Source organism: Athene cunicularia (assembly GCF_003259725.1).
Source record: "Athene cunicularia isolate RWA chromosome 14 unlocalized genomic scaffold, athCun1 chr14_part1, whole genome shotgun sequence".
Classification (NCBI taxonomy): Eukaryota; Metazoa; Chordata; class Aves; order Strigiformes; family Strigidae; genus Athene; species Athene cunicularia.
This window is the reverse complement of record NW_020799118.1, coordinates 3,746,511-3,771,948: the sequence shown is the minus strand read 5'-3', so window position 1 is coordinate 3,771,948 and position 25,438 is coordinate 3,746,511. Positions and strand designations below refer to the sequence as shown.

Sequence of the window (25,438 nt, the reverse complement as noted above, 5' to 3'; positions counted from 1 at the left end):
CCGTGACCGCCGCTGCGCAGCGTGGCTTTGCCGGAGGACGAATGTCACCGTTCTGAGCCCCCGCCGCGGCCGCGCGAGGTGTTACGCTTACAGCTGGGCAACAACTTTGCTAATCCGGTCTTGAAAGCAGCTCTGGTTCTTGAATGAACACCCAGGCTCATACTTAGAAAAATTCAGAGACCATACCCGAGCCAGAAATCCATCTCGGTCCGATGCCCTTTAAACCGCTATCTTGGATAATACGAAACCGACCCAGCTCACCGTTCTCCTCCTGTCATTCGCAGCACGAGGGTTTGCTTGATCGATTTATTATTGTAGTTTTGAGTGATACTAAAACTCTGGAAATATTGTAGGGATTTAGCGTGTTAAAACACTGAAATGCAACTGGGAAGAAAATCACTATTTCTAGCTAGGACTTTCTGTGCCAAATGTATGTTAATGAAAACATTCACAGTTTAAATTAAAATGTGTTAGCAAATCTGCCAGTAGAATTTTTAGCAAAATATTGTCTGTGAATTTGAAAAATCAGTTCAGGATACCTTTTTATTTTCTATTTTGAAATTATGGAAATAGCAAATTCTGTTGTAAGGTTACAAACATAACCTTGGTGAACATACTATACAAATACCATTTAACATCAAGCTATTTTAGTTAGTCTTCCAGTTTAAAAAAACCCAACAAAACAAAAACAAACCCCCAAACCTTTCCTCTAGTGCTGTCTTTCATACAGGTTGAAATTATCTCCTAAATATTTCTATTCAGTTTCCATATAAAGCAATAGCAGGTGATTTTGGTCAATAGTTTAGAAGGAAAAAATAGATATTTTTGCTGTTGGAGTAACACTGATGGCACAAACACAGTTGAACAAGGCTTGGTCAAAGGCAGATGGGAGCATAACAAGTGGTGGGAAACATTTTTGCTACTGAAGAAATCCCACTGCATATAGTTCCTGCAGATGAAAGTGTCCATGCCAGCATTTGGTGGTCCATCCCCAGCAGCTGCATTAGAATCACTTCTGCTAGAACAGAAGGTCTGGAGCAGAGCTAAGCATCCCACAAAGCACTATTAGCCACTTGTGTGCCTGTCTCCTCCTCTCCTTTTTCAGCTGGGCAAATAACACACATGCTCTGTATCCCAGAAAAGAAATTCATAAAAACTAATGGAAATTTAAGCAAAGTCTTTGGTGCAAAAAGCCCTAGCCATTTTTTCCCCTAAAATACCTTTTCCCAAACCCTAAGTCTTATTACTCCAACACCATCTAATACAGGGATTAAAAATATTTTTTTAATTGCTTTTTTGCTGACTAGGATTTGTCACGATGAGTCACATCTAGTTTTCTGGAAGAGCTAGGAGAACAACAGACATAATTTTCCTCAGTGGATTTTTCCTATTACACGAACACATAGTTTGATAGGGCACAATTCTGTTCAGTGTAGATAAATGGGCTTCTTAAAATTTTCCTTTATATTAATAGGATAAGCAGCTCTGCAAACTTTTTGATATTTTAACTGTAAAACCATGTCACCTCCGTATGTAGAAATTAAAATGCAGAGGTCTTCACAAAGCTCAGAAGTAAATCTTAGTCTATATCCACCTTGAGCTAATGGAGCTCTGCACAGGTTCCAGCTCCAGCCTTGACCCTTTCATTTGGAAGTTGTCATGTTAGGTGGTGGTCTCCACTGAGAGTCAAATCACAAATCCCTGAAGTTAGATCAATTAGTAGAGAGAAAAAAATATACTATTACTGTGCTTCATCTATTTATATATTTAATTATATGTATATATGCAGCAACAAGGCCACAAATTGCATAATTATTTAGCTAGCAGGCAAAGACTCAGCATGTCACCATGAAAAGGAATTTGTTAATATCCTGGTTACAGGTTTCTTCACTGTTCTGTGCCATTCCTCCTTGCCAGTTCCCTAGCAAGTCAGGCAGAGCAGGGCCCTAATTTGGAGCTGTGTTTTCTGCTTCGGGAGCAGAAGTAAGTCTCTGAATGGGAAGAATCAGATCCCTTCTGGCCTCGCCTGCAGTGACCCGAGTTCTGTGCGAGCGTTAACCTGTGCTCTCCACAGGCCTAGGAAGGCTGCTCACCTGCCCTGTTCCCTTAGACCTAGAAGCGCTCAGGATTCACAAGGCAATGCAGGAAGAATAGGTCTCAGTTTTACCAGCAGAGATGAAAAATACATAGGCATACTCTTTGCATGAAATATAAGAGGAGTGTTCTTCATGTGACTCACCAGTGATTACTGAGAACAACTAAAGAGCTATGATTAGCCTTAGCTGAAACCTTGCAGTGTGCTCCTTGCATTTAGGGAGCGATGCCTTGCACCCAAGAGGTGAGTGGCATGTATGACAGGAAAATAAAGGGGGGAAATCCCAAGAGGCGATTCTGCGAAATGTGGAAAGGCTAATTTAGATTAAAAATAAAAGAGCGTGTGAATGAAAAAAGCACTGTTCTCTTTTGCAGCAAAACTGTCACTTGAATAAACTCAATAGGAACAAAATTATGTCCAGGTTTCTGAGCACAGTTGGTGGCAGAGATTGAAGGTAGACAGCTAAGCTGCTCAAAGCTTCCTATTCTATCCAAGTGGAGAAATCCATCTGTGTAAATTGAGCAGAACTGAGCTTGCTCATGTTATCTACTGTTTTAGTCTGAGTGTGCCAGGTTCTTTATTAGATTTGAAGTCCCCTGGAATAAGGTGATAGGACTGTTCTCCTTGTAGTTTCTTAAAATCAGATGTGACTCATCACAAAGTACTCTAATCAGAAAGAAAATGTGCAAAAGTAATAAATAATGAAAACTGAATGGGAAATACTGGATTTGTTAATCTTACAGTACAAGCATTACCTGTATTTTTTCAGGGTGAATTATGATGAATGTCTTCAGTGAGCAGAATCCAGCACTCGAAAACTTGTGACTCAGCACTTCTGCTGAATGCCAGCATCCAAACCTGAATCAAAGAAATAGCTTCACTCACTAGCTCATCATAACAGTGCCAGTTAGAAATTCAGGCTCAGTGTCTGTGAGAGACAGCATGGCCCAGTGGAGATGGAAATAAGCATACTGGACTCCTTCCTCTGTCTGCCACTGATATCTTCTGTGAGCTTAACTCACTCATGCCTCCATTCCATCTCTCTGAAACAGAGATGCCACATAAAGGAACAGATCAGGAAAACGTTATCACTAGCAGACTCAGGATAAATACATCAGAATCCACCTCCTGACTTCTTCCTTTTCAGACTTTGAATCTTGAAAATAATGAGCACAGTGATCTGTTACTTATTTTACCCTGCCATTTTCACTATGCTCTTCCCTTATTTGTAGAAATCTCCCTGTATTAAAAAAAGTGGCTTGTTGACTCCATGATACAGATGAGTCAGCTATTTTATATGAGTTATAGTAACAACAGGATTAAGAGCAGTAGCTGTGATTTTTAGAACTGTGTTTTGAATTCTTAGATATTATTAAAATTAACAGAAGTTGAGCTCTCAAGCTCACCTGATAGCTCTGCTTTAAAGATACTTCTGACTTTTAACAGGATTTCCATCCTAGATAGAAGGAAGACAAAATCGTGGTTAACTGATGAATGGTCCATACAGACTCATAAACCACAGCCCTGGACAGTACAGTCCTAAGTGATTTTCTACCAAATGCATTCATTTATATAATACAAAAAGAGGAGGCAGATTTTTTAAAAAGTTTTCCAAAGGCTGCTGTTAATAACGTGAATTAAAATGAGGCATAGAAAATAAAGAGATGTTCAATTTAGGATAGAAATAGTAGTTCAGGCCTGAGTATTTCATATGTTAAAAGCACCAGCCACAAGTGATTGAAAAGAATAATTTAAAAAAAAAAAAATTTTGTGGTTCTTCCCTACAAAAAATGAAGCTTACTGTAATCAACCTGCTTCAGTAGGTGGCAATAGAAAATTATCAGTTTTAAACTGCCAAAAGAATTAAGAAATGAATCCAATTTAATTCTCCATGTTTGTTTCCTCCAGAGAAGGGGCAAAGTGATACTATAGTTCATCCAGCAACTAGCAATCCTAAAATAAAATAAAATAATAATTTAGAGACATTGAGTTTGTATGTCTGTCCAGCCTAACTCTTTGGATTTGTCCCTTTGTAATGATTCTAGTTTATAGGGAATGCGACCATCCCAAAGAATTTAATAGTACCCACAAGTGTCTAAATCTTTCCATTTCTTCAGGAAAACTGTCAAACTGTCTTTCTTTTCCCAGCTGAGTTTTAGTACTTTGGCCACAAACTTGGGAAGAAAATAGCTGAATAGTTTGAATGACACTCTCTGAGGACACAAACATGTTTCTAATATATGTGATAAAAAGGATAAAGACTAATAGCAGCCATATATGGAAAATAACAGTATAATGGGAAATGATGACGTGCACTGAATGATCTATTACTGGGTAAAGCTCTAGTTCAGTTAATAGACTTAAGGCTGTATGCTCTTTGAAGGCTTTCTCTTTATCCAGAAAAAACGGCCCAAGGCTTGCTCAGACAGTAGAGCCCAAATAGGCCATGAGATCTGAAACATACTCTTGCAGAAAGTCAGGAAACAGAAGGCAGGCAAGGTCAGGATACGAAACAGAGCCACCGTGTTTCTTTGGTCCAGCCTGAATTGTGAAGAACAATAACTTCACAGACAGAATTAACAGAAATATCATGACTGAGTTTCTTCTTCTGATGCTAGATTTACACTATAATAGCCATACTGTCAAATGCTTACAGGTGTCTTTTAGGCTATTAGAAGACTATAGTTCTGAGATTTTAAAAATATTTGCCACCTTTTCATTTTCCATTTGTTTTTTAATTTTTAAAGTTTTCTATTAATAATTACATTCACATGAAATTTGAAGGACAGGCTTTTAATCAGTTGAATAGAAAGGCAAGATGGAATATCCTGGTCAATTGTAGCATTCACACCCCATTTAATATCTGCCACTACAAATTACAGTCTTGGACTAGCAGCCCTACAGCAGTATTTGACGCTTCCATTAGACAGCTTCGTACTTTGCTTTGGAGGCCCAATACGTTTTGCTGTGCTATTTATAAGTCAGCCTAGAATTTGATCTACAGTGCCGAGCACTAACAGTCTCCCTGAACTGTCTGCTGTAGATCAAAGTTTTTAGTTCAACTTGGAAAGCAAACAGATAAACGTCACACAAATAACCTGTTAGAGCTGCTGTTTCGCCTTTTCTTGTTCTCAGTTTTAGAGACAGGGTTTTGAGCACATGATTATTGTTAGCAGGGCACTGTAGCTGATAGGCATTTGACAGAAATACCTCACTGGACACAAAAATGCTTCTTGTTTCTGACCTAGCACCTACAGTAAGTGGCACACAAGAACATATGAAATGTCAGGATGAGTCAGACCATGATCACCCAACCAGAGGCAGAGGTTCTGCCTCTGACAGGGGCAGGGGATGCTCTCTGGGAGAGCACAGGACCCTGACCAAAATCTACAGTTCTGGTCTCTTTGTACTTTCCAGAATCCACAGTGGTAGAATGAGGGATGTTAGCGGGTGCATTGCTGCTCAGCCCTTTAGCAAATGTCTTTCAGACCCACCACCTTTTGCCCGCTCAGTGTTACGAAATCCTTCTGGAGTTCTTTGCAATCAGAACAGCATCTAAATACCTGAAAGAGCTTATTTTCTGTAGTCTTGAAGATCCCTCTGTTCACTCTCTTCTCTGGGTCACTAATGGTGACGTTGAATAAAAATTTGTCCCTGGTATACCCTGCTACTGACTTCTTTCCTACCAAGCCTTATTCTTTGCTTCCAACCTTTTAATTTGCTTTTCAACCCATAGAAAAACCTTCCCCCAGTATTGCATGTTTGCTTTCAGCTTCCTATAACACCTTTGTTAATGATGCCGTATTCCTCCATCTGTCCGTGCTCACGCAGAACACATGACCATCGCATTTCATTCTTAATTCAGACTCCTCATAGATTCTGTTACACCTTCTGCACCTGAAATGGTGGCAGCCCTTCTGCCTTAGGGCCAGACAACCTGACATACGATCTGCTGAGCCTTTGCTCCAGGCATGGAAAGCGAAGAACAGGGGGGAGAGGCTGTGCTTTGCCCTGCAGCACAGCAAGTGCCTTTTCATAGAGCTCCATGCTTAAAGCAGATCTGTTAGCAGGTCTGTCCCACAAACTCCCTTCCCATTATACAACAGAACTAGCACCTTTACTGTAGGGTCCCCTGCCTCTCCACGCTGCGCTGGAGGGCTGTGACACCTATAAAGGGGAAGGAGGGAAGAGCTGTCTGTCCTTCCTGATACTTGCTCCACACAGCGCAGATGATCTCCTGAGCTGCAGGCAGCCAGGGGACCTGCTCTTGATCTTCTGTACCTCAACTCTTCTTCAACATCCCCTCTCAGAGCTGCCCTGTTCTACACTATATTAATTAGTCATCTGTAAGAACACAAGACCAAATGGATACAGTCACTGGTGCCCAGTACCTTCATAATCCACAGCTCTGGTTTGGCTTAAAGAAGGCTCCTCAGCCTTGTGTTTACTTCTGATGATAGTAACAAATCACCTTTTAACAGCTGTTAGATATTTTGACCCAATAAAGGCAAATTAGATAAATGGGGATAAAGCAATATAACAGCAATCTAGCCTTCTCAGTAAGACCAAGAAGTTATACCCCAACATGTTATTTAATTCCATAACTACTTACCAGTGGATCCAAAATGCTTTGAACAAAGTGACTCTAAGTGACAAAAATCAGAGGCTATGTCAAATGTAGGCAATACATAATTAACACAGTTATACAAAAAATAACAACAGTCTAATGAATGGTATCTGCTTAAGAAAATATAGCCAGTTCAAAAAACTGGCTATAATAAGCAGGACTAATAATATCAAACCTAGCTTAAAATAGGCTGTCCTGCTGTGTTTCACAGCTGGGTGTACTCAGTCTTAAGAGCAACCCTTACTAATTGATGTGATAGACTGTGGTTGACAGCTTATTCTCATACCCTCACACTGATATCCTCCATGCCTCTGTTAAAATTACACTAAGGACTAATGTGCTCTGACAATAACAGGAACTGTAACGTTGCTTTCTCTGAAAAGTTGTTCAGGCCTTTACTTCTCAAATTATTATCCACAGTCACAAAATATTTTGATTTTTTTGTTGTTTTTACTTTTAAGAGACATCAATGGCATGGTGCTATATCTAACATACACAGTGACTTCTCTGTTCCTTTTAAGTATAGAGGATTACTCTGTATTTATGTTTTTTCTTTTAAACAGATTCATTAAATACCTGAAATGGACTATGACCACAGTAATGGATCAAGTCATGGAAAGAAACTATACTCTGAAATATAGAGATGAAGAGGAGGACAAGGGGACAACAAGAAGAGTTGTCATCAGACCTTCTCGGTTGTGACTTTTCTCCATGGTCATTGCCTCTCGAGTGTGCACTAACTGCAGTGATTCATGCACCATACTGGGCTTCCATAGGTAGTGCTGAGACGGACTGTATGAACAAATAATATAAGCTATGTTCTATTATAACAGAAAATCAAGATGTTACTCATATTTGATGAACTTCTGAATAAATATCATGTTGCCCGAATGGACATGCTCTACATACTGCTTAAGCAAGTTTTACAATCATACATTGAAAACTCTACCAGCTAGTAGCTCAAAGACAGTGCTCTCTCAGGGGAAAATATGCAGGAGTGACTGCAAGGAGGTTCTGTTCAGGGCAGTATTACGGCAAGAACTGTGCTAGTAAGATATTTTATTTAAATTGTGTGTTTTGAAATAGATCAGAGAGTGAATTTTATATGTCAGGTGGATTCATTATCTAACACAAGATACTTTCCCGATTGTTTAAGCTCATGTTCCTATGTACAGATGTGAAAGCAATACAATAAAGACTGACCTTTTCCATGAAAAAGTTAAGCAGTTGTGTTGGAGTTGTTCTTTTTCAGTTTAAACGGAAAATAATTTAAATATGCGTTCCAGGAAATTCCACTTTTCCTACAGGTACCTACAAGCAGTTCCAGATTGTTGAGATGGCCAACAAGTAGAAAATTCTTCTCAGGATCAACTGCTTAAAAAAATTAGACCTGAACTAAAACACCAGGAACACTGTGATGGAGGGGGCAGGGAGACCACCTGTTATTCAGGGCAGGTATTGTACTGGTTTTGTCTTATTATATTTTTTAGAAAAGTCTAATTTTTTGTAACTGTTCAGTTGTTAAGCCAAGGTGACATATCAAGAACATTTCATATAAAGCAGAACTGAAAACACTCCTCCTGAACACTCTCTAGGCATTATGTCTGTCCTCTGCAATGTCTGTCTCTGCCCAAGCTGGGAGCAAGTGGTAAAAGAGTTACGACAGTGTTGTGAGTTTTCTGACAGCCAGTGTGAGGGAACAAGAGGGTGATGGTTTAGATCCCCCTTTGCATGTCAAAATCTCTTTTCGTGGTGCTCTCAGTGGGTTGCACTTAAATGGCATTTTTTAACTCCCGGTGCAGTAGAAATTAGCTCCCAGTCCCCAAAATTCTGTGCTCCAAATGCAATTTTCAGCTGCTCCTGCGAGACATGAAGCGCTGTCACTGAACTAAGTAGCTTTTCTCCAAGAGAGGTTCCATCAGATACAGTTTGGGGCCTTAAAACACAAGTGCTTTGTTCCATACATTCCCCCTGGCCTGCAATTCAGGGATGGAGTCACTTAGGGCGTAATATTCTAACATGTGAAGATAGGGAACTAAATCCCCATGCAGGCACCTATATAAAGACTAGACAATTTGAAAAACTTGCTAAGTTTGTGTTCACATGCCCAACACAAGAAAGGCTGAATTTTGCTACTGAAGGCAGCATTCCTGCTGCCTGTATAATTAGAAACTCATAGTGTTGACTGAGACGGCTTACACTAATTTTTCAGGGTCACATGTAAGCCATTTTAAGAACATGGTTCAATTGTCACTATAGGTACTTACTGCAGCATCTACTTGTCCGTAATCATTTCCCTGCAGTGGGTTTATGCCACACGATGCACAGATCAAGCAATACAAATTCTACCAAGTTATTAACTTTGGAGATTTTGAATCTTAGATCAAGATTTCTGATTTCTCAGAACAGCTCAGCTTCATACATTTAAACCATGGGCAGAGTACTCAGATGACAGGATCTGACTACCATCGTAACACAAACTTTGGCCTTTTATCAAGGCTTCTTTGACAACAAAAAGATCATGGGCATAAAGAGAGTAGCATTTTTCTCATCCTGAAAGATGTTTAGAACCCAGATTTGATCAGAACAGCTTTTTTAGGGTAGCCAGTGAATTCAGTCCTCCATACATAAGGCACTCATTTGACAAAAGCATTTTGGATGAGCCCTATGCCACAGAATAGCCAGACTTTGAACCATGATTAATTTTAGAACTTTTAAACTGCAAAAAGTCTGAAAGGATGAAAAAGACCTTTTTGTTGTTATTAGCAGGTGGCTTCAGTCAGCACCTTCATATTTTCTAATTCTGGATTTACAGTCTGTAGTTGGCATTTCAAGATCTCATTGCCTGTTAAGAAAGAATTATTTCTCCATTTCCAGACCAGTGAACTGGCAAGTGCCAGCAGGACCAACCTGTCTCCCTCACACACAGTGCTTTCCGTTAACCTACAGTGCAAAGCCCTGAGCACATCATTAGGTTCAGAAGACAGCAGTGGTTTCATAGTGCTCCTGAGAGAAAAATCAAAATAATTTTCAACAGGTACTACAAGCTTCTGTAAAAAGGAATGCTCACTTTTATTAATACTTTAAAAAAGATGCATCAAGACAACCAAGACACTGTATCACAATTTACAATCTGTACATTATAAACATACATCTCCCACTAACTCATAGAAAGAGAACAGCAGTATATACCAAACATGATTTTATCAGTCCAGACAGGGTCCTATAGCATCATCTGCCTGTGTAATATTTAGCACATTCTCAGGTTTAGTCACAGTGAAGTGTAGCTGCAGAATTATGTTCCTAAAGGGGCATTTGTCATCCAAAGCTTAGTTAAGGGAAACCAAGACAAGGGTTCACCATGGATCTGCATGGCTGGAGTGCCGCAGGCTGATGGGAATATCACACGAGATTTGGCTCAAACTACCTCCCGTTCAAGCAGCTGGAAGAGGGGATTGTAAATGAGATTTTTTTTTTTTTTTTCCATTACTCTGGCTAGAGTTTGGCTAGAGAGAAGAACCATGCAGATAGTTAAGAAAAATACCACTTTCTAGTTATAATCATATTCTCTGTAGTTTTTCCACCTTGCTCTCTTGTACCATTTCATTCACATACTATGTTCAGTTCCCCACTTTCCTTTGATTAACAGAAACAACAAACCAGACCTTCTTTCCATCCTTCTTTCTTTCTTTAACTTTTCCACTCTCCATTCCTGCTGTCAAGATTCAGCAGGCACTGAAGTTTTAGCAAAGTATTATTTGCTGGAAAGAACATAAATATTGTGGTTTTGAAATGTTTAAATTGGGGACTTTTTAAAAGCCAAGTAACAGAGTATTTGAGAGGTTATTTGAGAGATTCTAGTCTGCGTAGATCCTTGGGTCAGTATTGTCAGTGCTTCCTAGTAGAAAATTCAAAGAGGTTGTTGAGCTGACCCTGAGCTAACCATGAAGTAAAGATCTCTCTTCCTAATTTGTGGCATATTGAGTATTCCTAACTTTGTCCATCCCTTTTTGTGGCTACAGACTGTATCTGGACAGGGAGCCAGAATGCTAGTCCTGACAACTGTCTCGGTAGCATTATAAATTCTCTCCATGTTCACAGAGCTGAAATAAAAGAAAAAAGACGACAATTGTTCTGCTATTGCAGTCAGCAGGACCAATATTTGGCCCACATATCACTGAGACCAGCAGCACAGACCCATGATAATGCTTTGAAATATGTTATAGTCTGCCATTGCCTAGTTATTCATAACTCTGTAAAAGAAGGCCACATAAACCACACACAGTGATTTCACTGTGAAGTAGAAAATCGATGCTTGTACACTTATACTGCCACTTGCAAGTGAAAAACTAAATCCCAGTCCAGGTATGTGAATTTAAAGTTCTCATCTGAGACAGTAAAAACCTCTGAAGATTGTCACTTCGAAGATTTTTGTGCAATAAACTGAAGCTATTTGTATGCATTTGAATTTCTGTGATAATGTCACAAAAATTCTTACCAGTTTTCCGTTTTAGTTCTTTTCTTCTTTCTTCCTTTTTTTTTTTTCCCCAATCTTTTTTAAGGATTTTATAACACAAGAGTGATGGAAAGTATCTTTCTATCCCTTAAGACAGCATTGGTGATTAGCATCAAGAGCCACTTCTAGATTATCACAGATAATTTTACAGTATCACACTGTTTTCTAAGACTGGTAATTCTTACTTACAGACAGGTGAAATCTGTAACACTGAGCTTTGTAAGTCCAAAAACAATCAAACTGAATTTGATCGCAGTTACCACTTGCACCATGAAACAATTAGATTTGGTCTGTCACTACTTCAAATGTCGCAGGTCCAGCAGCTTGCAGTCTACTCTTCGATGGATTGATGATGGAATTTTGTACTGTCAATATCCTGGTAATTCCTGGTCACCTTTAATGGTGATCACAATATCCAGATGCTCTTTTCATCTTTAAAACTTGATGTTGCTTAACTCTTTATCACTTCAGTAGAAACACAACTGGGTCTTTGAATAGCATTTTAAATGACCCTTAAAAAAATTTGAACTCCATCATCCACCCACTTCAAGCATCACTCAGAAGCTTAAATGTGGCTTTTTTTTTTTTTTCATTTTGCCACTGTCATGAAAACCAGCCACCAATTCATAAAGCAGCAGGAAAATAACAAAATACAGAGGACACCTTCCTCTCTTCTTTATGTTACCTGTGAAATGATGAAAACAGAACATTAGATGTATGCCCATCAGCTTAATCACCATTAACATCACCAAAACTATATATTTGATGTGCTCTGAAAACACAACAGTGACTGGTAGATGCTGGATATTTCAAGTCTGAGAGACAGGATCCAGACCTCCTGCTGCTACTTATCCTCAGTGCTAATGAAGAACTTTTCCTCACATACTCAGATACTGCTCTGCTGTGGTGCCAAAGGCATGTGCCTCAGACATGAGAGAACAGCAGTGCAGGGAGATGCAAAGGGCAGAGGTGCATTAAACACATCTTTTGCTTGGTGTGAAAGCTGGCCAGTGCCCAAGAATCACCGACTTTGACAGAGCAGAGCTCTCTACCACTGTCCAGAGGAAAACCAGGGACATCTGGGAGCTGACCTATATGCTCGGAGACTCTTACATGTGCTCCCCTTGGATGACAGATACAGGAGATTAGAGACAGCTTTGCTTTTCTAAGGTTTCCTGGCAGTGTTTGTACCCCTAATGTCTTCTTACAAAGAGTTAGTCGTACTGTAGGCTAATAAGAATCACTACAATTTTTTCACTGCTGCTATATAAAGCCAGTCTGCGGAGCTGGAACAGCACCTGGGTCTTCCACAGCCTGTAGCCTGATTAGTGCCATATCTATAGCTCTGTCCCATCAGGTGATTAGTGCACTGAGAGCAAGAGTCATGCAAAAGCTTGGCTCGCTTCATGGTTTAGGGAGCCACAGCAACTGCAGCCATCGCCAGGGTGATTCAAACCGCAGCTCAAGCAGCTGGCCATCACCGCAGTGTGGTTTTGCCATCCGAAGAAAACTGGAGGGCATCTGGTGTCTGGCTTGACTCTGGCTTCTCATTCTTCACTGGGATCATTTCACTGATGCATCCTGTGTTTTTGTTTTTTTTTTTTTTTTTTTTTTTTAAAAAAGCAAGAGGAAGCACATGGCAGAAAATTGGGAGCAGAAATCCTACCCAAGACCCTAACTTCCCATGTCTGCTGGAGCTCCTTCAGTCCAGGAGCATGAGGGCAGTCAGATCCCTGTGACCATCATCAAACTGTTAGCAAATTGCTAACAATGCAATTATTTCAAGGATCCTCGAAACTCTGCAGGCAGAATCAATGAAGTAAAAGTGGCTGCCAGTGGCTAAACCACGCAAAACAGACTGAGAACAAGGACTGTAGGAACCAATGGTTTGCTCCGAGTACAGTATAGGCACAGCTTCACAGCGAGACAAGCAGCTGCTAAGGATTTGTATTAAACAAAGGAAAAGTGAAAGGACTTACTAAATATGAACACAATGCAATCTCTAAGGGGTACAGAACTCATGTATTAAACATGAAGTACACAGAGCTATTTAGTTTCCCGCAACAAAAAAGAGAAGGTAAGCAGGCCAGCTGCAGGCACTGCACTGGGCTGAGCGCGGAGCCCTGCAAGTCCACTCCTGTTGATGCAGCTCCTGCAGTTCGCTAGCACTGGTGCCAGGGAGATGGGGGATGCACAGTGAGTGGGGGGAAAGGGGCCCCGATGAGATATTATCTGTGCCAATCCAGGGCAACTTCTCTTTACTTAGCCATGAACACATTGATGCTGTTACTGTGCCTGCTGCCAGTGAGACCAGAACCAAGAGCTGGCACAGAAACAAATCCTGTTGTTTCAGGGAGCCAGGGTTTACGTTACCTTCATGGGAACATCTAAATCTACACACTGATCCTAGAGTCCAGCTGCTGAAGGTGTTCAAGAACTCCATAGGGAATGGTGGGATTCCACATCCTGTAAGGGCAAATTGAGAAAGGAAAGAGATTTTAAGAAGCGTAATTTGCTTCACATGGTTTTTCGGGTATGTTTGGTACGTTTGTGTTTTGGGGTTTTTTTGTGGGTTTGTTTTGTTTTGTTTTTTTAAAACAAGTTGCCTTTCCCTTTTGAATATCATCCTGTAAAAGTATTTAAGCTATGGAACAAATGAAAATGCCTTTTCATTTAGAAGAAAGCAGTTCACTCCTCCACAACCGGGCTGACTCTGGATGCAGGACACACTACAGTCCTGCCTCCATAACTGTTCTTTATTTTTCTGTCAAACTCCTTTCCCCTGAATGTGTACTGGCAGCTTCAGTCTATTTAACTAATAATGATGGCTGCTGGTTGTTTATCCCTCAGATACAAGTCCTGCATCAGAGAGTAGGTCAGGTGCTCTGGGAGGGTGAAAGATAAACAGAGGGGCTCAGTGTAAACTGTGCTTAAGGCAGGACAAACTTGCTCACCTGGGATGATTGGGAATTAATGCAGCTGAAAACAGAGTCAACATTTTTGACATTTTTTTACTTTTTACTTTTTTTACTACCTTTGTATTTTGGTGATGTCATTTTTTGTGCCTCTTATAAAGGATATATATAAATAAAAGGATATATATTTATATATTTATATTTTATTTAAGATGACAGTTTTAGCATGAATTCTAACCCAATTTACAGAATGAAGATACAGCGAACATCATATCAAGAGACTTACACCAAGTTCTTTATATGGGGACATTTTCGTAGGCTGTCAGTCAGCTGCTGGGCTCCCACACCAGTTATTTTGTTATACTGAACACTGAGGAAAAAAAAAAATTTGTTAATCCAGATCACATCACCTAGCTGTGTAATCAAACGTTCCATGCAAAATCAAAAATACTATACGGGCTTATCTGCAGATGGGGGAAGAAAATAAACAAAACAAAATAAATCCTTGATTCAAAACACCTGTAATAAAATACTCAAAAGGTCAAACATGAAGTTTATTAAGTTAGTTCATATGACGGATTCCTTATTCTATGTACCTGAGGTCCTTCTCCAACTCCCCATGACCCTTTTCTCCCATCTTAAAAATGATTTTTCTTTTTTTTTTATGGTGAACTGCTCCTTAATCCTTTTTAGCCACTATCTGAACTCTGCATAAGCACATTTTCCCTGTGAAATTTCCCTGAAATTTTCTTCCCCAATTTCTCTCCCCTCTACCCCAAGCACAGAAGATTTGAATTTTCAGTATCCAAGGAAGTAAGCTTTCCTGGGCCATCTCAAAAGTTTGCATACTCACTCTAGCACTCTTAAAGATGCCATCGCAGGAAGAACTTTCGCAAGATTTTCTGCTCCAAAATCACAAATGCTATTATTGTATAAGCTGTGGAAAACCAAACCGGTATAGTCACAACTAAACAATGGATAATGTAAGCAGACTATATATTAGATCAAGGAGTTTTTGGTGTATCTTAACTTCCAATTTATCCTTATCTATTTGCAGTTAATATTTAAAACGGTTTCCTCTTTTCTGCATCAAGTAAGGCCACATGCCTCCTTCAGCCAACACAGCTACAGCAAAAATAAGTCTAGATTATTAATGAATAAAAAGAACATTTCTGTCTACATTAGATCAAATTAAAAATCTGCAAGAAAATAAGAAGTTCGAAGACCTGGGGCACAGCATTCAAAAGATTTCCACGGGAGCAAGTTATTCCAGAATTGCACACCATGGTTTCTTGCATTCCCTGCTGAGACATGTCACTCAGGCCTATGCCAGACATTTCAGTGAAGTGGGATGGACCACTGGTCCCACATCAGCAAACACCACCTCGTTCTGGCTGAGGACTTAGCACTGTGCTGAGCAAGCTCTGCATAAGCTTGCGGTAGATCATGCCCCTGGGTGCACGTTTGTACAGGGTATTATTCATAAGTGGGTATTATGGGAAATTATTATTAAAAATCAGTACAGTCCTCATTATATTCTGAGATATTGTTATGTATGTCTACACTGGGTCATGCATTCCTCTCTAAAGGCTTTATGCAAGAATGAAGTAAAAAATTTGGCTGCTGCACATTGTACATATTTGTTCGATGTTCAGTAATTTCTGACAGAGATAGCACAGTATGTTGTATAAAACAACTGAACAGGATACAACTACTTACCTTAGTGTCTTTAATGAAGACAAGAAAGGAAGAGCTGTAGCTAGTTTCTCCGCACCCACATCTGTTATCTTATTCTGTGATAAGCTACAGTAAGTGAGATTGCTTTGTTAGTTGAACACATACATTCTAATTTATTGCAATGTGGGGAAAATGAATTTTTGATGTCTTTTTTTTTATATAATTTGGACAGTCTGTTAAGACCAAATGCAGTGAAAAAGACAAATTATGGCCCGTGAAGGAAAATGAGGAAATGCCATAGGATTAGCCTGTTTCTCTAATGACTGTACGGATTAAGTATGTCCACAGACTCATAGGTCTTCCATGCCTATAGGTTATTTGTGCCCATAACTGTTAACACACAGTCCCTTAAAGCTCTAGGTCTAATTTATTTCTTTTCAAAATTTCCCAGAACTGTTAACCTTGCACTTACTTTAATGTTTCCAGTGATGTCAGGGTTGGAAAGACTTCAGATAGACTCTCTGCTCCTTCATCTCCTATGCCATTTTCACTCAGAGCATCAAGGCTGGGTGACGACAAAGAGAGAATTAGCTTCCTTTTAATCTAAATTTTTGTGGTTTATTCACCTGAGACCACTCTATCTATCTTGAGAAGCTCCTTCTCTGCAGTAGCCTCAATCAGCAAGAAGCATCACACAAATCACAGCTTGTCTAATAAGCAGTTTTCTGCTTCCCAAATTTATAGCCTGAGAGTTTTTTTTACTAGTTGGATGGCTTGACCCATTTCCTTTGATATGCAAGATTATTAAAATAGTTATGAAATAGCTGTGTTCCAGCTATGCTGAAATGAGATTTCCTGTGCACACAGAAATACAGAAATGACAAAATCCAGCAGATGCTCCAAATTCCTGCCTAAGCAGCTCCTTCTCCAGATAAGGAGTACTAGAAATGAAGTTTTTCCTCATTCAGGCATCCAGATGGAAAGAGTTTTAGATAGTCATAATTTTAGATACTGGATCCCCTTCTAATCTGACAGACAACACTGGGATTCATCGGACTCATTCCAATTTTGGAGCTTTATTGTTTTCCCCAAATACCATGAAAAGGCCAGATACATAGAGACGAACAGGCAGTGGGCTGAGCCAGTAATGCCAATGGCCCTCTCAAACCCTAGTCATCTTCCCACGGAGATGACAGCAGAATATTGACTACTGTTGCTACAATTGTTTCTATCTTAAAGAAAATTAAAATTCAGAGACAGCTGGTCTGTCATGGATACAAGAGAACAAACAGTAACTGGAGTTCTAATAACCCTATTTCTAATACTGTTCCTGGTAAAGGAAGGGACAAAGACTTTGTCAAAATATGTGGGCAGAACAAAACCAGGTACTGGCTGAGTATGGCTTTTTTATGTCTTTTATACGAATCAAAGCCACAAAACTCAATCTCTTACAAGTTCTACCGGAAGTTCAGGATGTTTGTTGACATCAGGGGGTGCACAGCACCGGCACAAATACTCAGGTTAACCCCCAAATTTAACACTGCTGCTGTTTCAGGAGGGAGACTGTTGTCTCCTGGGGCAGACATGACTGTAAGTCCCTCAAAAACCTTGTCACAAGGGAGCCTGGTGTTTGGGCACGTTACGGACCTTGAACGAAGGCATAAGTAATCCACAGGCAGTCTTGATCAGTGTCGTGGCAAGAAGGGGCACCCAGTGGGGCTCTGTAGTAAACCCTTCCCACAGGTTTTAACCCCTGTGGAACACAGAGGAAAGTGGCTGAAGGGGTATTGACCAAACCACTATCAAGTGTTGTAAGGGAGGATGAAGAGCCCTAGCTTTTAGTCTGCTGTTCTTTTCTCTGAATGTTTTTGTTGTTCAGTCTGCAAAGCAAGTAGTCTTGTTGGAAAACAAAATGTTTCTTGGGTACATGAGCTCCCCCATCATCAAGGGCTGCTGAGGAGCAGCATTCGCAAAGTTAATCTTTGCATTACTCACTCTAAATGCTGAAGTGATGGAAATGCTGCAAGAATTTCCACGAGTTTCAGGAATCCCTGAAGGCCACACACTGGACCCAGTCTGGAAGAAAATAAATATAGTCATGCAGCAGTTTTTTCACATGCTCAGAAACATCAAAATTTATGAATTTTTAAGTTGTCCCCCTGCAACCCTAAAGGCAGGCTAGTTTACGCTCCTCAGAAGCAGATTCCCAACAATCTGCAGCAAGGATTTCTGCTTTGAAGCCTCCGGATGAGAAGCCCACAAGGCTAAGGTAAGACAGAGCAGAGCTGCTTGCACAGAGCAGCTGTACAGGCATTTGTCCCTTTTTTTTCTCGGCAAAACTCATCTCATTTTTTTAGATTCCTGTATTTCTCTATTTTTCTATGTTTTTCAGCTTTTTCATTCTAAGTATTATAATCTTGATAACTCAGATGAAAAAAAAAATTTTTTTCCTCCCAACTATTAACAGTTTAGAATAACTTAAGATCAATATGTTACTGCAGCTTAAAGCATAAATTGAACATTAATATTCCAGTTACAAGCATTTGTCCCTCAGATGCTAACCTCTTATTTGAAGTTTCCTTGGTACAAAACAAAGTTCAGCCTAATAAAAAGAATCAGAAATTTTAACCAAAAATGTAAAATAAAGGGAAAGTTGGAGAGGAAACAAGAAGAGAAAGTAGCATAGCAGTTCCACACTGGGTCAGATGTGAAGAGCAGGAAACAGATGAAGACCTGATGAAAGTTCTCCACTGCACTGGTACAGTTTCTGACCAAATGCATTCACACACTATGGCAGGATATTTTAAGCAATACAATGTCTTCGGAGGCTGCTTACAGTTGTTGAGAATAAAGAAACATTACTACACCTCATTTTTAAAGTCAGTATGTTCAGGTTGATCTTCCTTCCCTCAGCCTCCTCCCAGAGCAGCTGATGTGTTCTGCTCTAGACAAGGGGTCTGTGGGTGGGTGGGGGTAAAGAGCTCCTTTGCAAACTGGCAACCTGCCACGAGTGGGGTCCCCCGGGATCGATACTGGGCCCAACGCTGTTCAGTATCTTCATAAGTGATCTGGGCGATGGGGTCAGGTGTACCCTCATGGAGTTTGCTGATGATACCAAACTGGGTGGGGAAGGGAGAGCCACCCTGCAGGAAGACCTGGCTGGGCTGGAAGAGGCTGACAAGAATATTATGAAGTTCAACAAGGACAAGTGTAAGGTTTTGCATCTGGGAAAACATCATCCAGGAGTGCAGCACAGGCTGGGAGCTGTGGAAAGGGACCTGGGGGTCCTGGTGGACAACGAACTCCCCATGAGCAAAGGAAATCAACAGGGTGCTGGGTTGGATCAACAACAACATCAGCAGCAGAGATAAAGAAATCGTTATCCCACTCTGCTCAGCGCTTGTCAGGCCACGCCTGGAGCACCATGTTCAGTTTTGGTCCCCGCTATGCAAAAATGCTGTGGCCAGGCTGGAGAGGGTCCAGAGGAGGGCCACGAAGATGATCGAGGGGCTGGGAAGCCGTGTGAGGGAAGGCTGAGAGACCTGGGTCTGTTCAGCCGTGAGAAGAGAAGGCTGAGGGGAGACCTTGTCACCGTGTTCCTGTATTTAAAGGGGGGCTACAGAGAAGATGGGGACTCCCTTTTTACCAGGAGTCACGTGGAAAAGACGAGGGGTGATGGGTACAAGTGACTCCTGGGGCTATTCCAGTTGGACACAAGAGGAAAATTTTTCACAACGAGAACAATCAGCCACTGGAATAATGTCCCCAGGGAAGTGCTGGATTCCCCAGTGTTGGACACTGTTAAAGATTCAGCTGGCCAGGGTGCTGGGCCATCTTGCCTACACCGTGTTTTTGCCAAGAAAGGTTGGACCAGATGATCCTCGAGCTCCCTTCCAACCTGGGATTCTGTGATTCTATGATCAGGAAAACAGAGCTAAGTATTTTATTTTGGAGGCATTATCTGACCTTATTTTCTCATAGCCTAAGTTCTGATAGGGCAGAAAATTACATCAGAAGACTTAGATAAAAAGATGAACATTTCTGGGGAAAAAATATTTCCCAGGTAGTTGGATCAAGATATTTCATACCCTGTGGCACAAGACCTAGATCTGGTGATAGGGAGCTAAGCTGTAATAAAATCAAGCAAAATTTACAAAACCCTGTTGATGTGTGTCACCGCAGTAGTCAGAAATTATATTTTTAAAGTTTTGTTCACGACTTATTAAATCTAGTCAAAAAAAGCAAAATAGCAATAAACACAATTTACTTTATGCTTTACCATAAACTCACCATACATCAGTTTAATGACTGTAGCTAATATCACTGACTCTTCCTAGTCTTAAAAGTAATCATATATCGATCAACAGATACATCACTTACGCAAATTCTAGTTTTCTGAGGTTTTTGATGGCTGGAATTTCATAGCTGCTGCAACCAGATGCATCTTGCACACTGAATAAATCACAGTAGAACCAGAGTATAGTAAATATTTTAGTAACCAAAATATTGATTTAGAAATAATTTCTTAGTAAACTTTTATAGGAGATAAACCACTGCTGCATTAACTGAGGAACCAGGAAACTTCAGAATAACTTCTGCTCCAACCTTTCTTCATCTGATTGATTTCAATCCGATAACTGCCTTTCAATGTGCAAACGTTTGCTCTTTTTCCAATAAAACTTAAAAATATATGCTTCTAAATCGAGTATTTTCTGTCAAATACAAACCTTATTTTGTGTGTATTTTAATCAAAATACCTTGCCCATGTTAAAACGGAAGTCACCATTTTGATTTAAAAAAAACCAACCAAAATACTTTATTTATGCATGCTTTGAATTGCAAGTAATCCTCCAGCCACATCACGAGCAGGGATGAGACACAGGGTTTATAGATCACATAACACGAGCTTTTCCCTCCTGACCTAAAGCACTGACTCAGGTCATTTGTGTCCAGTGCAAAACAAGCCTTCATTTATGGCCCAGGTGCTACAGGGGGGGAAAATCCGTTAGCCCAAGTTATGTAACTGAAAGCAATTTGAAGATAGTATACTCAGAGATTAAAAAGAAATCTGAAGAAAAAAAATGACAGCTAGCTTTTCTATTTTGATAGTTTTGATAAACAATCTGCGTGGTGCTATCGTTGCTCCTCCCTGCCATGACAACCACCACACATTGGGGTAGGAGAACACTCTGAGATAACAGAACAGCTTGCACTGCCTTAGTTACTTCTTCTTTGGACAAGCAGGGCTCCATTCTCCAGCAGTGTCAGCGAACACCCATTTTCTTAAATTGCTAATATAACAAAAGGACTTTTGACCATAAAGGAGCCTACCAATTAGCCATCTTCTCCTGCATCTCTACGATGTCTGAAAGGTCGCTGATGTCTTTCATTGTCTTTGCCTTAAAAGGATCAAGAACAAATTTCTCTGTTGATGCTCTCAGCAGTTCGTAGTCTTTTGTCTGTTGTAAAGATTTCCAGAGCCTGACTGTATCGCTGAGGGAGGCCCTGTGAAGTGACAAAACACATGAAATCAACAGATATGATTGCTGTTGTTGCACCGAAGTGTCATCTACATACAGTCCCACGAAAGACACTACTATCTACAAAGAATGACCAACCTGAATGATGCCACATTCTTTAGGCCAACCAAGTCTTTTAGCCCTTGCATGTCAATGCTGCTGTTTCTCAAATCCAAGGAAAACTCTTTTCTTGACCTTTTTAAAATAGAGTGCAGTACATGGACATCAGGTGGTGCAAGAGCTATGCCCAGAAAAGACAGGTCTGGCTTGAGCCTTAAGGCCACATGCTGCAAAAGAGAATCGCTTTGTGTTTCATAAATACAATGCAAAATCTCGAGTAACCTCTCCGGACAGAGCTCGTCTATCTGCAGCTTTCTAATATATTTCAAGAGTGTTTTCTGCTTCTTGGTTGATTGTTTCCCATCCTTATTTGAAAGGGAGTAGAAGTAGGGGTCATCCTGGAGGAACAACAATCCAGCCAAAAATCGAGGCACTAAATCTAACCAGTTATAACGTTTTTTCTTCTTGAATGGAAAAGACAGGTACTTTGTTAAACTTTTATCCTTGATCTCTTCTGCTAACGTAAGGTGAAGCGCACCCAAGAAATTCTGAATGACAAAATCAGAGAACGTGCTCCCAAATTCCTCTTTGCCACTATCTGAATGTCTGGGGAATGCAAATGGCAGGAAAAATCCGTATTTCAGAGCAAACTCTTTAACTTCCTTAGAAGGAAGAAGATCACTTTTCATGGCACTTTGGTGTTTTTCTCCAAGATACCAGGCTATATGGGCTAGTGTAGCAAGACTCTCTTGATTTTGCATGGCTGTAACATCTGTTTGCATAGGTATTATCTTTTGCTGAACAAATCTCAGGAAGATTGTAGTAAGAGTTGAAGGAAGGCTTTTGTCTCCCATTTCAAGTACTGTCTCACAGAGAAAACAAACAAGTCTACACATAACAGGGCTGTAACAATGACTGAACAAGTACTCACACTCTTTGATTAATTTCAGTGCATTATCACAGTAGGGTAATCCTTCGAAGTATTTGGTTATGTACAAGTCTCTCTGCTGAGGGGAAAATCCTACTATTTCAATAGTCTTATCCACTTTGGACACATACTGGTACACCTTGTCTTTTGGTCTTGCTGTAAATAATAAAGTACAACCATTAAGCATCTTTTTTTGGACGAGTCCTGAAAGCAGCTCCTTTATACTGCACAAGTCGTTCTCAGGCTGACTGGCCGAGCAACGAGGAAAAGTCTCATGATCATGCAACCCTTCAAAACCATCAAAAATCAGAAGGACTTTAGCAGGATTTTGCAATATATACTCAAAGACCTCTTTGCTTCCCTCTTGAGGTTTTACAAAAAATTCAAGAAGCAGATCCTTCAGGCTATATCGCTTCTCAGGCAAGCTTAATTGTTTGCAGTCAAACCAAAATACAAATTCAAACTGAGAATACTCTCCATTGGACCAGTCCTGGCAGATCTTCTGAACAAGAATACTTTTGCCCATTCCTGCTTTTCCCAGCACCACAATCACTTTAGTCTCTAAGTCTTTACCTCCTGGGATTTGAAATATTTGACTTCTTTTAAGAGCTGCCTTTTCCTTCCCTTGCAGACTGCAAGTTACAAACTCCTTTTCCATGGCTTTTATACTATTCTTCCCAGGCTTAGTTTCAGTTTGGCTTTGAACAAGTGTCCCATCAATGAACAGGTGATCAAGAGTTACTTCACGCTCCATGGCCACAGATTTGCACACATCTCGGAAATAATCCATCAGTGATATACGGAAAGCTTCCACTGGCTCTAGAGAAATAAAAAGCACACACGAACTGAAGAAACCAGTCCACAAATTACAACATTGCCTCATGGTGGTTTAGTTGCATAATTGTAATATGGTCAAAATACATCAGTTCCCATAAAGCATGTAGATCTGGATTTATCCCAAGTGACTGCATGGAATTGAATTAGGAGTGCAGGCACAACAGACACTTTCAGAATGAATTGAATAATTTTGGAGGTATCTACACATATGACAAAACCAACTGAGTACACTGACCTTCTAAGTAGGTACTACAGCTAGATATCTAAAGGTAGACAAGTCTAACATCTTAAAAACGGGAATTGTGCTCAGACACTTGGCATAGCTTCAAAAATCATTGAATGACATTTCCTACAAGTAGCTTTTCTGTATGGAAGGAAGCACAGAAAAATTAGCAAAAAAAATACTGGAAGTTTGAAGTTCAAGAGATCTAAACTCACTTGGTCTTTTGAAAGGTTCTTCAGAAGGAAATATGGGAACTCGGACTTCTTTGAACATTTCTAAACCTGGAGAAACAACAATATACTTGAGGAAGACACCTAGGTAGTCATCTATTCAGCTTTACTAATTTAAACATTAAGAGTAATGCAAATCTGCAAGTTCATTGCAACATATATATCATCCAGAGAAACAGATATTTCATTTTACAAAGGAAAGAAAAAAAAATAAAAATCCTCGCACAAGGACAATTGAGCTGACATGAACTGCTGCAGGCAGTATGACATCAAACAAGACGACAGCTGCTCTTACAGTTGTGGGAAGCAGACCTATCATAACAAGGTGACGGCCACTGTTCTTTTCAGATGGCAAGTACTTTGCATAAATTCACATGCTCACATAGGACTTCTTCATGTAATCAAAAGCAATAGCTTCCTTTTGTTATTCTACACCTTGTAACAAAGCATGAGGGATGGAAGACAGAGAAGTGGCTATTGGTAACAGAATTTATCCATTACCCTTCCTGACAAAGGACTGTCGCTGCCCTGTTTTCTTTCCTTTTGCCTGTTTTCAAACTACTGCAGACTTTTGCACTTGGTCAGATGAGCAGTGTCTGCCACACACAAAGAGTATCAGTTTTGACAAAACTTTTGGTAGGAAAAGCTTTGCAGACACCGGACAGAATTTAAATTGACAGAGACTGTAACAGCCCCAACCTCATCAATAGTCTTGTGGTATCCACACTCAGCAGAGATGTGGAAAAAAAACCCAAAACAAAACAGGCTCACCTCCCTGGTTTTGTACAAATGTATTTATTACCACAATATTTGCTTCATCTTGATGTAGAATGCGTTTTAAAAAAAATTAAAAATCTTAAAGTTCAGAGATCTGGGAATCAATTCCTACCCTGCATGCCAGCAACAGATGGAATGGTTAGAGTTCAGAGTTGGTTTTAGCAGGGAAGCACCCACACACTTTTAATAAGCAAGTCCTTTTTCCAGTGAAAGAATACCTTTGATACAGGAATAGCTCTCCCCCTTGTAGAAGAAAAAATGACTCAAGATATTAAAATAAAGAGGGAACGTGCCTCCTTTCATGGAAGCGTCTGGGTTTGGTTTAGTCTTTATTTTATTAAATAAAAACAAAGAATGGAAAACTAAAAAAAAAAAAGCTGTAATAAGACATTTAGATGGGAAGCAGCACTGGTCAAATCAATCATGTGTGAACAGTTCTGGAAAAAGGAAAAGAGACTGGCTCGGTAGCTTATGTGCTAATTGTTCTGCTGCATTTGGAATGCTGAGATTTGCGACTTACGTCCGTTGTGCTGCTGCAAGTCAATTCGAATTATTAGTACTGTGTATTCACATAAACAGGATATATCATTCACAAATACTTCGCTAAATTTAGGTGTATTTGGCTCTTAATCCCCACCCTAAAATGTTGCTATTTGGGGTGGTGGGAGCCACCAGAGGGCAACAAACCACTTGTGCTAAGCTGCAGGCAGCTGTCAGCAGGGCACACAGATCAGAAACGGAGTAACCGCTGAAATCAAGCTCCCTGTTCCAACAGCTCTCTGAGGGCTGGAGGAACAGCGTCTGAGGGAAGTTTTCTACCACAGGTGACACTGTTGTACCCTGACCAAGGCTCTGATTTCTTTAGAAGCCTTTTTGTATATTAGGCTTCTGTATTGTTTAGTTAATAAACCATCATTCTGGTTTGGGGACTTCCAGGTGAGCTGACTGCAGTCTGGCTTCCAGCACCAAGATGTTTAGGGCATACCAGTACCAGCACAGCCTGGACTTCTGATGGTGCTCAAGCACACTGGACT

General features: G+C 40.2%; 1 protein-coding gene across 1 annotated transcript in view; it reads right to left on the bottom strand.

The window, feature by feature from the left end:
• Window positions 1–11,431: 11,431 nt before the first annotated feature.
• Window positions 11,432–25,438, bottom strand: part of CIITA (class II major histocompatibility complex transactivator) — a 33,581-nt gene continuing 19,574 nt past the window's right edge. The window contains exons 9-19 of the mRNA XM_026859136.1: window positions 23,613–23,678; window positions 21,449–23,156; window positions 21,162–21,335; window positions 20,211–20,282; window positions 17,826–17,906; window positions 16,303–16,395; window positions 15,873–15,956; window positions 15,007–15,090; window positions 14,440–14,523; window positions 13,612–13,704; window positions 11,432–11,923 (exon numbers count right to left, since the gene is read on the bottom strand). Coding sequence (XP_026714937.1) covers window positions 13,632–13,704; window positions 14,440–14,523; window positions 15,007–15,090; window positions 15,873–15,956; window positions 16,303–16,395; window positions 17,826–17,906; window positions 20,211–20,282; window positions 21,162–21,335; window positions 21,449–23,156; window positions 23,613–23,678 — 2,519 coding nt within the window. The 3' untranslated portion in view covers window positions 11,432–11,923; window positions 13,612–13,631. The remainder of the gene's footprint in view (window positions 11,924–13,611; window positions 13,705–14,439; window positions 14,524–15,006; window positions 15,091–15,872; window positions 15,957–16,302; window positions 16,396–17,825; window positions 17,907–20,210; window positions 20,283–21,161; window positions 21,336–21,448; window positions 23,157–23,612; window positions 23,679–25,438) is intronic.